Here is a 14670-nt window from a genome sequence, read left to right as displayed (position 1 = left end):
ATGTGCCAGCGGGCGGGAGCAGGTGGCTTGGCGGACTCCGCGCACCTGCGCGCGGGAATCTGGCCCCCGGGACCTCACTTCCGCACCTGGGTTTCTTTTTGCTAAGAAACATGAGTAATGCCAGGTTAATCGTAGGGGACATGGGACTAAAGATAACCGCAGGGAATAAAAATCTTATAATTCTACCACTTCGAGATTCCCAAAGTTAATAAATGGGTCTATTTTTCTTTTAGACATTGTTCTAAACACTGTCCTAACCTAAACATGTAGGTTTGTATTTTAATTTTTCCCGCCTGCATAACGTCCAGAATTTTCCATTTCCTTTAGTCTTTAAAAACACTTTTAGAGCCTGACACTGTGGTGCACACCTGCAATCTTAGCACTCAGAAGGCTGAGGCAGGAGGATTACTGTGGAATCAAGGCCAGCCTAGCCTATGTAGCAAAGACACTCAAAAAAAAAAAAGAAAAAAAAAGGGAAAGAAAAAGTCGTTTGATTCCACTTCTTATTCTGAAATAGACCCTTCGGCTATGGCCCTTTTAATTAATTTGTAAGGAGGTACCTAGAAGTGGAGAGAGTTGGTCCAAACTCTCTGGAAAAGCTTTTATACTCGCACTAACAGGAGGAAGCCTACATTCATTACACTTTCAAAGTAATGAGGTTTAATCGGCTCGTATTTTCTGGCTTGAATCTGAGACTAAATACTTTCTCTTAAATTGCAGTGTAGGGCTGGGGATTTAGCTCAGTGGCTTCGCTGCCTGCTGCACAAGCTCAATGACCGGAGTTCGAGCCCCGGTACAAAAAAGAAAAAAAATTGCAGTGTAAACGAAATTTAAAGCCAATTTAGGATACATAAGTTAACAAAAGATCAATATAAAAATTCTTTGATTTGTCATGCTATTTTTAAAAATTAATTTTATTAGTACATGTTTGATATACATAAGAACACATTCATCATAGGGAATTTATACCGGTACATAATATATCTTGATTCTTTTTCCTCCAATCCCTTCTCCTCCCTTCAACCTTCTTTCCCCTCTGTATTTATAAAAGCTTTGTTTCCGTGTTTTCTTTTTTTCTTCTCCTGTCCTCCCTTCCCCCACCCTTGTTCCCTTTACCATTTGAACTGTCCTGCTAGGTTTTTTTGTGTTCTTTTTTTTTTTTTTTTTTTTAAATAATTGCACTCTCTTTATGGGACATAGTGGCACACACCTGTAATCCCAGCACTCTATAGGCTGAGGCAGGCAGGAGGATCGCTGTGAGTTCAAAGCCAGCCTGAACTACGTAGCGAGACCCTGTCTCAGCAAACCAAAACCTCCCCCTAAAAATAAAAAGCACTCTTTCCTCTTGATGGTACCAGCCTGTAATACCAGCGATATGAGAGTCTAAAGAAGGAGGATTGCAAGTTTGAGCCCAGCCTGGGCAATTTAGCGACTTAGACCCTGTCTCAAAATTTTAAAAAAGCTCAATATGAAGGCTCTGGACTAAATCCCCAGATAAGAGAGATATAATCTTGCCAATTTGAAGTTAAAATGAACTTTTGAGGTAGTAAAGAATAAAACTCTTGAGTTGACATTATATTAATACTTAGAATAGGTGTTTAGTATCACTTTAAAAATCACATTAAAATTTGATGTAATTAGGAAACATATAAAGATACCCTCAAATTCAGTCTAAAGTATGTATAATGAAAGATATAAAATCTTCTACAGGTCAGTATGTTCCTACTAATCTACAAAGGAAGTATCTGTTAAGGAAATGGGGAGAAAAGCTGGGCATGATGGTGCACACCTGTCATCCTAGCACTTAGGAGGCTGAGGCAAGAGGATTGCTGTGAGTTTGAGGCCAGCCTGGACTACATAGTGAGACTCTGTCTCAAAAAAAAAAAGGTAGAGGAGAGAAGGGACCTGTGAATTCAAGGTCCTAGAATTAGACCTGCTGATTTTTTTTTCTGGAAAAGAGGCAGGTGTACCTACAGGGCAGAGGAGGAAAAGAGCTGAAGGTTGTGGGCATTTCAAAGAGGCAGAGCCGGTGATGACCTTTGCAGGGTTGCATTACAAACACTGTTGGGAAGGGTGCAGCTCAGTGGTAAAGAACACATATAGGATCTTCTTGATAGATTGACCCTTTTGTCATTATGTTTTGTTTTTTTGGTTTTATTTTTGGTACTGGGGATCGAACTCAGGTCCTTGCACTTGCACAGCAGGTGGTGAAACCAGATCTAAATCCCCGGCCCCCACATGTAGGATCTTGAGTCCAATGTCCACAAACATTTTTTTCAAACTTGTTTATCAAAATTTAAATGGGAGGCCCCAGGATTTAGCTCAGTGGTGCCATGCCTGCCTTGAAAGTGCAAGGTCCTGAGTTTGATCCCCAGTACTGCCAAAAAAAAAAAATTGGGATGCATACACATCAGACCATGTGTCTATGTGATGTGTGCAGACTGTTTAGCAAGTGCCAGGCAGGTAAGTTACAGCTGCCTGCCTTTAGGAAACACTTAAGTTACAGGTGAAAAAACACTCAGGACCACTTTTAAAGGCTTTGTGTCCCTTTAACTTGGGCAGTATTATCAGAACATAATTTAGCAGGGACATCAGAGTTCAGAATTGGATCCACATTTTCAAATATATAAACTTTAATTTTCTAGGATGTGACTGTGAAAACTACAGGATGACCACAAACTGTTTTTTGAACGGAGATGGTCAATGCCAGTGTACCTCCTATGGTACACAGAATCCTGTCATTTGCACAACTCGTGAGTATTCTTACTGCCTTTAAATTTATCTTTTTTTTTTTGTATTAGGCATTGAACTTGACTTTGTGCTTGCCAGGCAGGCACTGTGCCGCTAAGCCAAATCCCCATCCCTTTAAAAATTTATCTTGATTATAGTTTCTTTTTTTTTGTACCAGGGATTGAACTCGGGTCCTTGCGCTTGCGCAGCAGGTGGCGAAACCATTGAGCTAAATCCCCAGCCCTTGATTATAGTTTCTTAATTGATGTGCCTTGAATTTGGAAAGATCTTATTGGCTCAAATCAGAATCATATTATTTTGTCAAAATAATCTCAATCTGAGGCTCCTTCAACTAATCAAGTGTGGGAAGAGGGAAGTATGAAATAATGTTTGGCATGGAAGTAAGGAGTTAAAAGTATGTTTCCCTGTGCACATGAAACTGCAGTTTTTTCTCATTTTGACACTGAGCTTTGCTTTTCAGTGGCTTCCAAATGTTTGGTGATGAAGGCAGAAATGACTCACTCAAAGTCTGGGAGGAGAGTGAAGCCTGAGGGAGCGATCCAGAACAATGACGGACTGTACGATCCCGACTGTGATGAGCATGGGCTCTTCAAAGCCAAGCAGTGCAATGGCACAGCCACATGCTGGTGTGTGAATAGTGCTGGCGTCCGGAGGACCAACAAGGACACAGAGATCCAGTGCTCCGAGACCGTGCGGACCTAGTGAGTGGGCTGTCAGTGTTACTGTCACCATGCTTCTCTCATTCACTTCAGGTTTTCGGGGGGTAGTGATATGGTTATGGGTTAGAATTCTGAAGAAAGGAAAGAATGCGCAGTGAAAGCCTGTCTAGTCTCCCTGGACACAGGTAGTCCATAGAACTGCCTTCGACGATTTATTCTGTGACCTTCCAGGGGACATTCTGAAAGTACTATGTAGAGGTATTCTTCACATACATGGTAGCATACTAGATAAAATTTTCCTTTCATATTTTCACTGAACAATTCAGTATTTTACAGTTTGATTAATGTTAAATATATGTGAATGACTTAAGCTATTTATATATATCTACTTACTTAGTGGGTGTTTTTGTTCTTTTGAGATGGGTTTGTTATATAGTTCAGGCTAGCTCTAGCTCACTTTGAGCTTCTGCCTCAGCCTCCTGAGTGCTGGGATTACTTCATGTGTTTTAAAAGTGAGCTGGGAGGGCTGAGGATTTAGCTCAGTGGTCTTGCTGCCTACTGTGAAAGCGCAAGGACCCAAGTTTGAGCCCCAGTACCAAAAATAAATAAATAAAAATTAAAAAAAAAAAAAAGTGAGCTGGGCTGGGGATTTAGCTCAGTGGTTTCACCGCCTGCTGCGCAAGCACAAGGAACCGAGTTCGATCCCTGGTACCAAAAAATAAATAAAAAATAAAATAAAAGTGAGCTGTGTGCTGGGGATATAGCTCAGTGATCCCGCCACCTGCCTTGCAAGAGTAAGGTCCCGAGTTCCATCCCTGGTACCAAAAAATAAATAAAAGTGAGCTGTGAGGGGCCGAGGATGTACCTCAGTGGTGCAGCATCTGCCTGTTAAGTGCCAGGTTCTGAGTTTGATTCTTGGTGCAGAAAAAAAAAAGGGTCCCAGGCGTTGCTGGGTGTAGTGGCATAGGTTTGTAATCTCAGCACTCAGGAGAGTGAGGCGGAAGGATCATTGTGAGTTCAAGGCCAGCCTTCGGTACATAGTGAGTTTGAGGCCAGCCTGAACTGCATAGACCTTGCTGAGGATGTAGCTCAGTAGTAGTAAGGCCCTCATTCAATCCCCAGCACCGGAAAAAAAAAAAAAAATGGTGAGAGATACTGTCTGGGGGGCTACATGGTGAGAAGCCCACTCGAGGGCCAGGGATTTAGCTCGGTGGTTCCGTCGCCTGCCTCACAAGCGCAAGGACCCGAGTTCGATCCCTGGTACCAAAAAAAAAAAAAAAAAATGAGAAGCCCACTCAAGCCACCCTAAGCAAAGAAGACTTTACTGGAAGGGTCAGGCCCAAAGAGTGCACTCTCCAGTTCCATCTTTTTTTTGGTACCAGGGATCGAATTCGGGTCCTTGTGCTTGCGAAGCAGGTGGCGGAACCACTGAGCTAAATTCCCAGCCCTCCATCTTTTTTTTTTATTATTATTATTATATTGGTACATTTAAGGTATACAATATAATGGCATTCATCATTGGAAATTTGCACCTTTACATAATCCATCTTGGTTCTTATTTTTCCCCCTTCCCCTGCCCTCCCTTCAACACCTCCATCCCTCTGTATTTACAAAATCTTTGTTTCCATTTTTTCTTTTTCTTTTTCTCATATTAATTCCATTCCCTTCTTTCTTTTCCCCTACCCCTCCCATTTCCCCTTCCCCTTTGCCTCTTTTCTTCCTATTTCACATTATCTATTATACCTTTTAGTCCTTATTTACACTTTCAGTTTCTCACATTGGAGAAACTATTGGGTATTTACACATGTGTGTCCTATTCTCCAGTTCCATCTTCTGGAGCCTCACTCAGTTTTCTGTTCTCTTGATCTTTTTTTCTTCTTACTTGAACAGAGTCCAACATGGCCACTCTGCCTCACTTCATGTCCCCGTAGGTGTGACAGCCAGAGGCCAGCGGGTCAGGATTAGAAAGGGGTTCTCTGTTAAGGGAGCTAGAGTGAGGGAGAAACCACAGGCACACTTATTGCAAGTCCCTGTCCTGTCATCTCTACTGTCTTTCATTGGGAACTATAGTGTGAGCTTATTGGGAAAACAGTGTAAAACAGTTATAGACAGTTATCTTTGTCCTTTTACTTACAGCTGGATCATCATTGAACTAAAACACAAGGAAAGACAACAGCCTTACGACCTTCAAAGCCTACAGATGTAAGTACAGTTACATGCATCCTATTAGCCTCGCACAATTGCTTTTCAAATCTTCTGTCCTGCACCATTAGAAAAACTAAGTTAAAATGCCATTTCTTATTTCTGTCAATAGATTTTTTTAAAAAAAATAGATTTAGGGCTGGGAATTTAGCTCAGTGGTTCTGCTGCCTGCCTCGAAAGTGCAAAGATCCTAGTTCAATCCCTGGTATCAAAAAAAAAAAAATAGTTATAATAGTACAATGAGCCATGTGTGATGGTCCATGCCTATAATCCCAGTACTTGGGAGGCTGAGGCAGGAGGATTGCCATGAGTTTGAGGCCTGCCTACAGGGTCAACATAAAGCCAACCTGAACTACAAAGTGAGACCCTGTCTCAGAAAAAAAAAAAACCAAAACACAACGATGATTCCTGTATATTCCCTTTACTCAGATTCACCAGTTAACATTTTGCCATATTTTCTCTTTGTGTTTATGTGTATACTTACTTTACAATGTGTAATAAAAAATATGGTGAATGTTAATTTTTTAAAAAATATATTGTAGGGCCAGGGATTTAGCTCAGTGGTTCTGCTGCCTGACTCAAAAGCGCAAGGACCAGAGTTCGATCCCTGGTACCACCCGCCCCCCCCAAAAAAAAAAAATGTAGTGAAAAAAGCATTACAATTAATTCCCCTCAAAATAGTCCTCACTTTATTTTTTAATTTTTTATTTTTTTAAATATTCCTCACTTTAAACACACCTACTGTTCTTGCTACATTCTACAGAAGTTCTGGAACTCCTCTTTTATGTCTTTGGTTGTGTTGTCCTGGCTGCTTTGAACTGATTCAAAACGTTTACTTTTCATGGTCATTTTGAATTTGAAGAAGAGCCAGGAGTCACACGATGCCTGATCCAGTGAATAAGGTGGATGAGGACACAACATAATGTTTTATGAGCCTGGCTTTTCATTAAATTGCACTTGGCAGTAGCACTCACCATATTTTTTATCACACCTCATAAAGATACTCATGAAAGAGGACTTTAAGAACTGCTGCAGAAAGTGGCAAGAATTCGATAGCCAGGTATGGTGGCACACCTCTGTAATCCCAGAACTCTGGAGGCTGAGGCACCATCACCACAAGTTCAAGGCTAGCCTGCACTACACAGTGAGTTCCAAGGCCAGTCTGAACTACTTAATGAGACCCTATCTCAAAAAAAGCAAAAAACAAACAATAAAGTGGCAAGAATGATGAGATAAGTGTGTTCAAAGAGAGGAGAAGTATTTTGAGAGGGACTGATGGCAATGGTTTTTTTTTTCCGGACAGGGTCTTGGTGTATAGTTCAGGCTGGCCTTGTACTAACTGTATAGCCCAGGCGAGCCTCAAACTCATAGCAATCCTCCTGCCTCAGCCTCCTGAGTGCTGGAATTACAGGAGTGTGCCACTACACCCGGCAAAATGTTCTATTTTTAATTGAAATGGCACTCAGCAGTTTTAGTATCAATATAATATTCTAGTCTAAAGTGATTTTTATTATGTTAGTTGCAAAGTGGCATAAAAATTTTAACGACAGGGCCGGGGATTTAGCTCAGTGGTTCCGCCGCCTGCCTCGCAAGCGGAAGTACCCGAGTTCGATCCCCGGTTACCCCCCCCCCCAAAAAAAAACAGGGATCGAACTCAGGACCTTCCGCTTGTGAGGCAGGCGGTGGAACCACTGAGCTAAATCCCCAGCCCCTAAAAAAAAATTTTAACAACTTCAGCTCTGCTTTGGCAGTGCATTACTGAAATTAGAGCCATTCGGAGAAGATTAGCATGGTCCCTGCACAATGATGATATGCAAATTTGTGAAGCAGTCTATGTTTTAAAGGAATTATTTTAAACAACTTTACTAATGACAGTTCTATATCTTGAGCTATCTGCTTTGTTAAAAAGTAGTTTCTTAGCCTGGTGTGATGGTGCGCACCTGCTATTCCAGCACTCTGGAAGCTGAAGCGGGAGGATGGTGAGTTTGAGACCAATATAGGCTACATACTGAGAACCTATCCTGAAACAAAAGTAGAGCTTCTGACTGTTGTGTGATACAAATATATTTTTTAACTCAGGTTTAAAAAATTATTTACAGGGCACTTAAGGAGATGATCACAACCCGTTACCAGCTGAATCCAAAATTTATTACAAATATTCTGGTAAGATTTTTTGGTAAATAAGATTTAGCAGGAAGTTGATGGGGTAGCATGATTTAGCCAGTGATTTTAGTAGTGGTTAAATGCATTTGAGTAGCAGTTTAAATCCTGGGCATTTAATGTGAAATTCCTTTCTTCCATCATAGCCTTTGAAAACCCCAGTTCTGCCCTTGTAGAAAAGATAGTGTCTCTTAGTATCCCTAAAACACGTGTCTTTGTACCCACAAGAACCCCTCTGTGACTGTTTTTTGCACATACTCTAGGATGCTGCTCTTGTCCTCCCCTTTTTTGGCTTTCTTTTCTTCCATTACTGTGGGTTAAGGTGCTAGTTTTTACCCAATTAGTCCTTCTTAACTCTTTCCACTTTGATTTTTTTAAAAAATGCATTATAGTTGTTTGCATTGCTTTCTTTTTACCTTGGATAGATTTTTCAATAATTAGTGATGAATTTAATTATCCACTACTGGAGAAGATCACTGATGCATGTACATTATAGAAAATCAAAAACTGAATATTCTAGGCCGGGAATTTAGCTCAGTGGTTCTGCTGCCTGCCTCGCAAGCACAAGGTCCTGAGTTCGATCCCTTGTACAAAAAAAAAAACACGAAAAACCCTGGGCCGGGGATTTAGCTTAGTGGTTCCGGCACCTGCCTCACAAGCGCAAGGACCTGAGTTCGATCCCTGGTACCTCCCCCAAAAAATAAAAATTAAAAAAACCCCTGAATATCCTATTAATGATATTTTAATATAATTTTGATTATATTGATATTAATTTGTATTTTTCATCCCTTCCCAGTATGAGAATGATGTTATCATTATTGATCTGATGCAAAATTCTTCTCTGAAGACTCAGAATGATGTGGACATAGCTGATGTGGCTTATTATTTTGAAAAAGATGTAAGTATAAACTTTCTTTTTTTCTTTTTAGTTTTTTTTTTTTTCCTCTGGTACTGGGGATCAAACTCGGGACCTTGCACTTTCGAGGTAAGCACTGGAACCACTGAGCTAAATCCCCGGCCCTCTTTTTAGCTTTTTGAGATAGGGTCTCGATATATAGTTCAGGCTGGCCTTGAACTCACAGCAGTCTTCCTGCCTCGGCCTCCTTAGTGCTGGGACTGCAGGTATGTGCCACTATGCCTGGCTTAAATTTCCATATTTTACTCTTCGTTCAGCTGTCATTCTTCAGTGGATTCAAGATCTTTTATTACGTTATTCTCCATATACAGATGAACCATATTTCTATGTGGCACTTCTGCAATTAAGTTTGTCCTTTATAACTAGGTGTGGTGGCTCAGGCCTATAATCCCAGCACTGTGGGAGTCTGGGGCAGGAGGAGCAAAAGTTTGAGCCCAGCCTGGGCAGTTTAGCCACTTAGAAAGACCTTATCTCACAACTGAAAAAAAAAAAGATTTACAGGGCTGGGGATGTAGCTCAGTGGGAAGATCCTGGGTTCATATTTTCTTTTTTCTTTTTTTGAGGCAGGGTTTGTAATTATAGGTGGCCATGATTGTTTTTCTTAAATATTTTAAATTGTTTTACTCCTTTTCAACATAGGTTAAAGGTGAATCCTTGTTCCGTTCTAAGAAAATGGACCTGAGAGTAAATGGGGAACAACTGGATCTGGATCCTGGTCAAACTTTAATTTACTATGTTGATGAAAAACCACCTGAATTTTCAATGCAAGGTCTAGCAGCGGGTGTTATTGCCGTCATTGTGGTTGTGATAATAGCAATTATCGCTGGAATTGTTGTGCTGGTGAGTACAGAACAAAGGAAACCAGTTTCATGTTCCAAAACATTAATGAAGCAAAATCTTCATTTTTTTTTTTTTTTTTTTTTTTTGGTGCCGGGGATTGAACTCGGGACCTTGCGCTTGCGCGGCAGGCAGTGGAACCACTGAACTAAATCCCCGGCCCAAAATCTTCATTTTTTAAATAAGTATAGCAAATTAATCTATTGCATTTCCAGTTCCTTTTTACATAACAGGCACTTGAGGAAGGAAGCAAGAGTGAAAAAGCTTGTAGCTGAGCACATGTCACAGGCCAATTATATATATTACCCACAAGCAGCAAATACCCTTCAGTTCTCCTTTCTGCTGTAAATCATTCAACACTCTTGCCAGTGTTAGTGCAAAACATCTGCATTCCCGAAGCATGCAGTGAGATGGAATAACAGGACACAATTTTTTTGAGGGAGGTGGAGTTGTTTTTGGGAATGAACCCCAAGGCCTTGGCAATACCAGGTAAGTGCTGTACCACTGAGACACATCCCCAGCTCCAGATCACAAGATTTAAGTTAGTGTAGAAAAAAGTTAAAAGTGCTAAATTTGAAACAATTTTAAAATAAAGATTAGCAAATTGAATTTAGCAGTGCTTTAGAGATATCACGTGAAGCCGGGTGTGGTGGCACATGCCTGTAATCCCAAACAAATAAAATAAGGAAGTGTCACCTGAAGAAATGGGGTTTAGCCAAGAAATGTGAGCATGCTCTGCATCAGAAAATCTCATCAACACAACAGAATTCAGAAAGAGGTTTTTAGAGACAGGGTCTCACTGTGTAGTTTAGGTTGGCCTCAAACTTGCAGCAATATTCCTGCCTCAGCCTCCCAAGAGCTGGGATTATAGGCATGCTCCACCATCCCAGCTTCAGAAAGAGATTTGAGTGTATGTGGGAATTTAATTTCTAGATCAGTGGAATTACTGCACTTGTCTCTCCATCTGAAGGAAACAGAAGGTGAATTCCTGTGTGACCCCAGAAGGGTGACCATGTTGTCGCACTGTGTCACGGACAGGTCCAGAGCACTGCGATGGGAAGGCTTTGCACTCATACTCAAACATGAATTCCAGATGGACTTGTGTGTAAAATGTTAAAAAAGGTCAATTTCGAGAAATCGATTTAAGAAATGTTTTTACAACTTTGTGGTAGCAGAAACCATGTTAGGCAAGAAACCAAAACCCATGAAAGTTGTTTTTTTTTTGGTATCAGGGATCAAACTCAGGACCTTGTGCTTGCAAGGCAGGCGGCTGCACCACTGAGCTAAATCCCTGGCCCTAGGAAAAACTTTTTGGGAGCTGGGAGAGGTATACTGGGTTTGAACCCAGGGCCTCACACATGCTAGGAGAGTAGCCTGCCATTGGGCTACGTCCTCAGTCCTTTATGCTTTTAAAATTTTTTTTTTCGGTACCGGGGATCAAACTCAGGAACTTGTGCTTGTGAGGTGGGCACAGTGCCACTGAGCTAAATCCCCAGCCCTATGTGTTTTTTATATTCTGAGGCAGAGTCTTGCAAAGTTGCCCAGTCTGGCCTGGATCATCCTACTTCAGCCTCCAAGGAGCTGAGTTTTTTAAAGATGCGGTCTTGGAATGTTACGCAGGCTGGTCTTGAACTCTTGTTTTTTTTTTTTTTTGGTACTGGGGATTGAACTTGGGTCCTTGCGCTAGCGCAGCAGGCGGTGAAACCACTGAGCTAAATCCCCAGCATAGTCTTGAACTCTTAAACTCAAGTGATCTTTCTATCTCACCCAAACTATCAGTGTGTCCTACCACACCTATCCAAAATTAAACATGTTAACATTTTGTATGGCAAAGATATTGTAAATCAAAAAGAATCAATTATATAATAGGAAAAACTCATGATGCATAAAATAAAAATGGATAGGTCTGGGGATTTAGCTCAGGGGTTCTGCCGCCTGGCTTGAAAGTACAAGGACCCAAGTTTGATCCCTGGTACCCAAAAAAAAAAAAAAAAAAGGATATCGTGCGTAATATTGAGGAAACCTACAGAATGGCTGTAGGGATGGATAGACAATTTACAGAAGAGGAGTTTCAAATGACAGACACAGAAGATTCATATAAATGTAATTGTCCTTTGAAAATGAAAGTACAGGTGCAGAGAGGAAGCATGTTTAAGGTTATGTATTGCAGCACAGAGTGTATTTTGCCTGAAGAATGAGGAAAGAGCCGTGTATCCATGCTATATGGAATTTTTTGAATAAGTTCAATCTTTTTTTTTTTTTTCTTCTTTTGGTTTTTTGAGATAAGGTCTTGTGTACAGTTGGCCTTGAACCTGCTGTTTAGCCCAGGCTGACCTCGAACTCATGGTCTTCTTGCCTCAGCCTACTGAATGCTAGGATTACAGGAGTGTGCCACCATGCCCAGCTCTTGATCTATGTTTGATGTGGAAGGGTTCCTATGATCATATGGCTATTCATAGATGAAACTGATACTGCATGTGTTTACAGATTTTTATATAAGTGTGGAAAAAGGAAGCACATCACACTTAAATTGCATTGAGGGTTATTCATTGTTTGTTTTGTTTTTCATGTGTGTTTTTGTTTTGTTTTTTTGAGACAGGGTCTTACTTTGTAGTGCAGGCTGGCTTTAAACTCACTATGTAGCCCACGCTGGCCTCACGATTTTTTTTTGGTTGTTGTTTTTGTTTTTTGAGAGAGGGTCTCATTTTGTATTTCAGTCTGGCCTGGAACTCAACTATATATAGCTCAGGCTGGCCTCTAATTCAAAGTGATACTCTTTTTCTCAGCCTCTTGAGTGCTGGGATTACAGGAGAGTGCCACCATGCCTGGTAATTTTTTTTTTTTTTTTTTAAGACAAGGTCTCTCTTTGTGTTCAGGCTGGCTCTGAACTCACTTTGTAGTCCAGGCTGGCCTCGAACTCGTGGCGATCCTCCTGCCACTGCCTTCCAAGTGCTGGGATTACAGGTGTGCACCACCATGCCCGGCAGGTAATTTTGTTTTAATTCACTGGTTGTGGTAGAATTTTTTTAGTTTAGTAGTGAAATTTTAAGAAACAAATGTTTGTAGATAGATTTTAAAACTGTTCAGATATGTACCTTAAAAGCATGTATGTCAATTTAGACCAACTTTTTTGAGTAGCAGTTTTAAAATGGTAATCATTTTTCTTTCATTCAGATTATTTCCAGAAAGAAGAAAACAGCAAAGTACGAGAAGGCTGAGGTAAATGGATTACTTACATTATAAAAAGGCCCTGTTTAATATCTTACTTCTGGTAATCGGACACTGATGGGTCTCGGTTATACTGAAGCCCCTTTATGCTCCAGTCCTCAGGGTCTCAGGGTTGGTGTTAGAATGAGCTTATACCTACCTCTTACTGCATGAGTTCCATGGTGGTCCACCTGGTATCGAATCATGCTTCATAAATCTCAACACTTATCGAATCTTTTATACTCTAGTGGAGTTGCTTTAGAGAAACTCAGGCTGACTAATGAAGTGCTATAGTTGTCTCTATGGCAGTGAAGAATTATTTAGGATGAACGTAACTTGTAGTACATCTGTCACATACTAACTTCTTGTATACTGGCATGAAATCAGTGTTAGACTGTGTTTAAGTCACTCAGAATTGGATATGAACACATTTGCCCTTAACTTTATTGATAACATTTTTTACGTACTCAACCATTTTATGTGTATTTATTTCCAATTGTGTATGTGCCACTTAACTAATATTTTTAAAAAATAACACAGAAGGGCCAGGGATTTAGCTCAGTGGTTCCACCGCCTGCCTTGCAAGTGCAAGGACCTGAGTTCGATCCCTGGTACCAAAAAGAAAAAATAAATAAACAACACAGAAGCCGGGGATTTTGCTCAGTGGTTCTGGTGCCTGGCTCGAAAGCACAAGGAACCGAGTTCGATCTCCAGTACCAAAAAAAACCCCCCAAAAACAAAAAACACAGAAATATGAACGAACATTAAAAAAAGCTAATAGAACCTGAAAGTAACATTTTCTTCCCATTCTATAGATCATCTGGCTTACCTGATTTGATGGCCGCAGGACTAGGGGACTGACTACCCCCGAACCGAACTGTGACAGACAGGCAGAATGCTGATGTGGTATTAAGGCAATATAGACATGAGTTTGACCATTTATCAGCTAAACAAGTAATATAACTTCTATAAACCTCTTGTTTCCACATCTGCAAGATGGAGATAATAGTACAGCCTATTGTAAGGATTAAACAAAATCGTTTGTGTAAAGTGTTGGTCCAGTGCTTGCCACATAGTGAGAACTTTCCCAACAATAGTAGTCATCGCTGTCTCAGTTCTGTTTGTAACTATGTGATTTTTAATTCCGAACTTCAATTTTTTCACCTATAAAGTGAAAGATTGATAATAGTGAATTTGTTCTTGCTAGGTATAAAAACAGCACGCATTTAGTATGAATCTGTTCTTAAAGATCTAGCTTACTGCTACTTTCCCCAGTCTCTTTGGCCATCTTGTTTCAAGGAGCAGCTTGGATCATGCACTCAATATGTGTTTCTTTGTAATAAAACTTTCAGTCTCTATTTAAACGTTTTATAAAATGTGAAAAAGATTCATCTTGTTTTCACTTTAGTTTTTTAAAAGCTTTTCAGAATGAACAAAAGATTGAAAATTTTAAAAATTTATTTAAAAATTTCTTCTATACTTTTTTCTCTTTCAGATAAAGGAGATGGGTGAGATACATAGAGAACTCAATGCATAACTGCTGTAATTTGAAGATTAACCACAAAAAGGGAAATTAGCAAAAGGAGTACAAATGCATGAACATGGGACAAAAAAATCTTTGAGTATTGCCATGTTGTTAGTTAACATCATATATTTATAATAGAGATACCTGTACTCAAAATATAAGCAGCTTGAAATTGGCATTATCAATCTTAAAGTCTGACCATAAGTGTCTTATATATGTTAAAACCCAGAACTTGGACTGAATAATTAAATATGTGTAATTCTGAACAGTGCGTTCAGTATGCTTCCACACTAGAGTCTGAAAGATCACTGTCTTGTTTGCTATTGAAAGCTGCCTTTCTAGTTACGTTGAGTCTTGTTCTGTACATATAAACTTTTTTTATGAAGTATGAAATAAAACATTTTTAAACTGAA

General features: G+C 40.1%; 1 protein-coding gene and 1 non-coding gene across 2 annotated transcripts in view; both read left to right on the top strand.

Moving 5' to 3' along the window:
- The window catches only part of Epcam (epithelial cell adhesion molecule), a 15056-nt gene extending 386 nt beyond the window's left edge, over positions 1–14670 (top strand). Inside the window, 8 exon segments of the mRNA NM_001310250.1 lie at positions 2646–2753; positions 3212–3452; positions 5547–5612; positions 7712–7775; positions 8569–8670; positions 9328–9528; positions 12700–12744; positions 14228–14670. Of these exon segments, the coding sequence (NP_001297179.1) occupies positions 2646–2753; positions 3212–3452; positions 5547–5612; positions 7712–7775; positions 8569–8670; positions 9328–9528; positions 12700–12744; positions 14228–14269 (869 nt within the window). The 3' untranslated portion in view covers positions 14270–14670.
- Positions 7350–7453, top strand: LOC147826982 (U6 spliceosomal RNA). The gene has a single exon (XR_015453311.1). It is a non-coding gene; the product is annotated as a U6 spliceosomal RNA (small nuclear RNA).

Source organism: Heterocephalus glaber, unplaced genomic scaffold (genome assembly GCF_053883595.1).
Source record: "Heterocephalus glaber isolate CG9 unplaced genomic scaffold, H.glaber_assembly_v1.0 deba00001457, whole genome shotgun sequence".
NCBI lineage: Eukaryota > Metazoa > Chordata > Mammalia > Rodentia > Bathyergidae > Heterocephalus > Heterocephalus glaber.
This window is presented reverse-complemented; position numbering and strand designations above follow the sequence as displayed.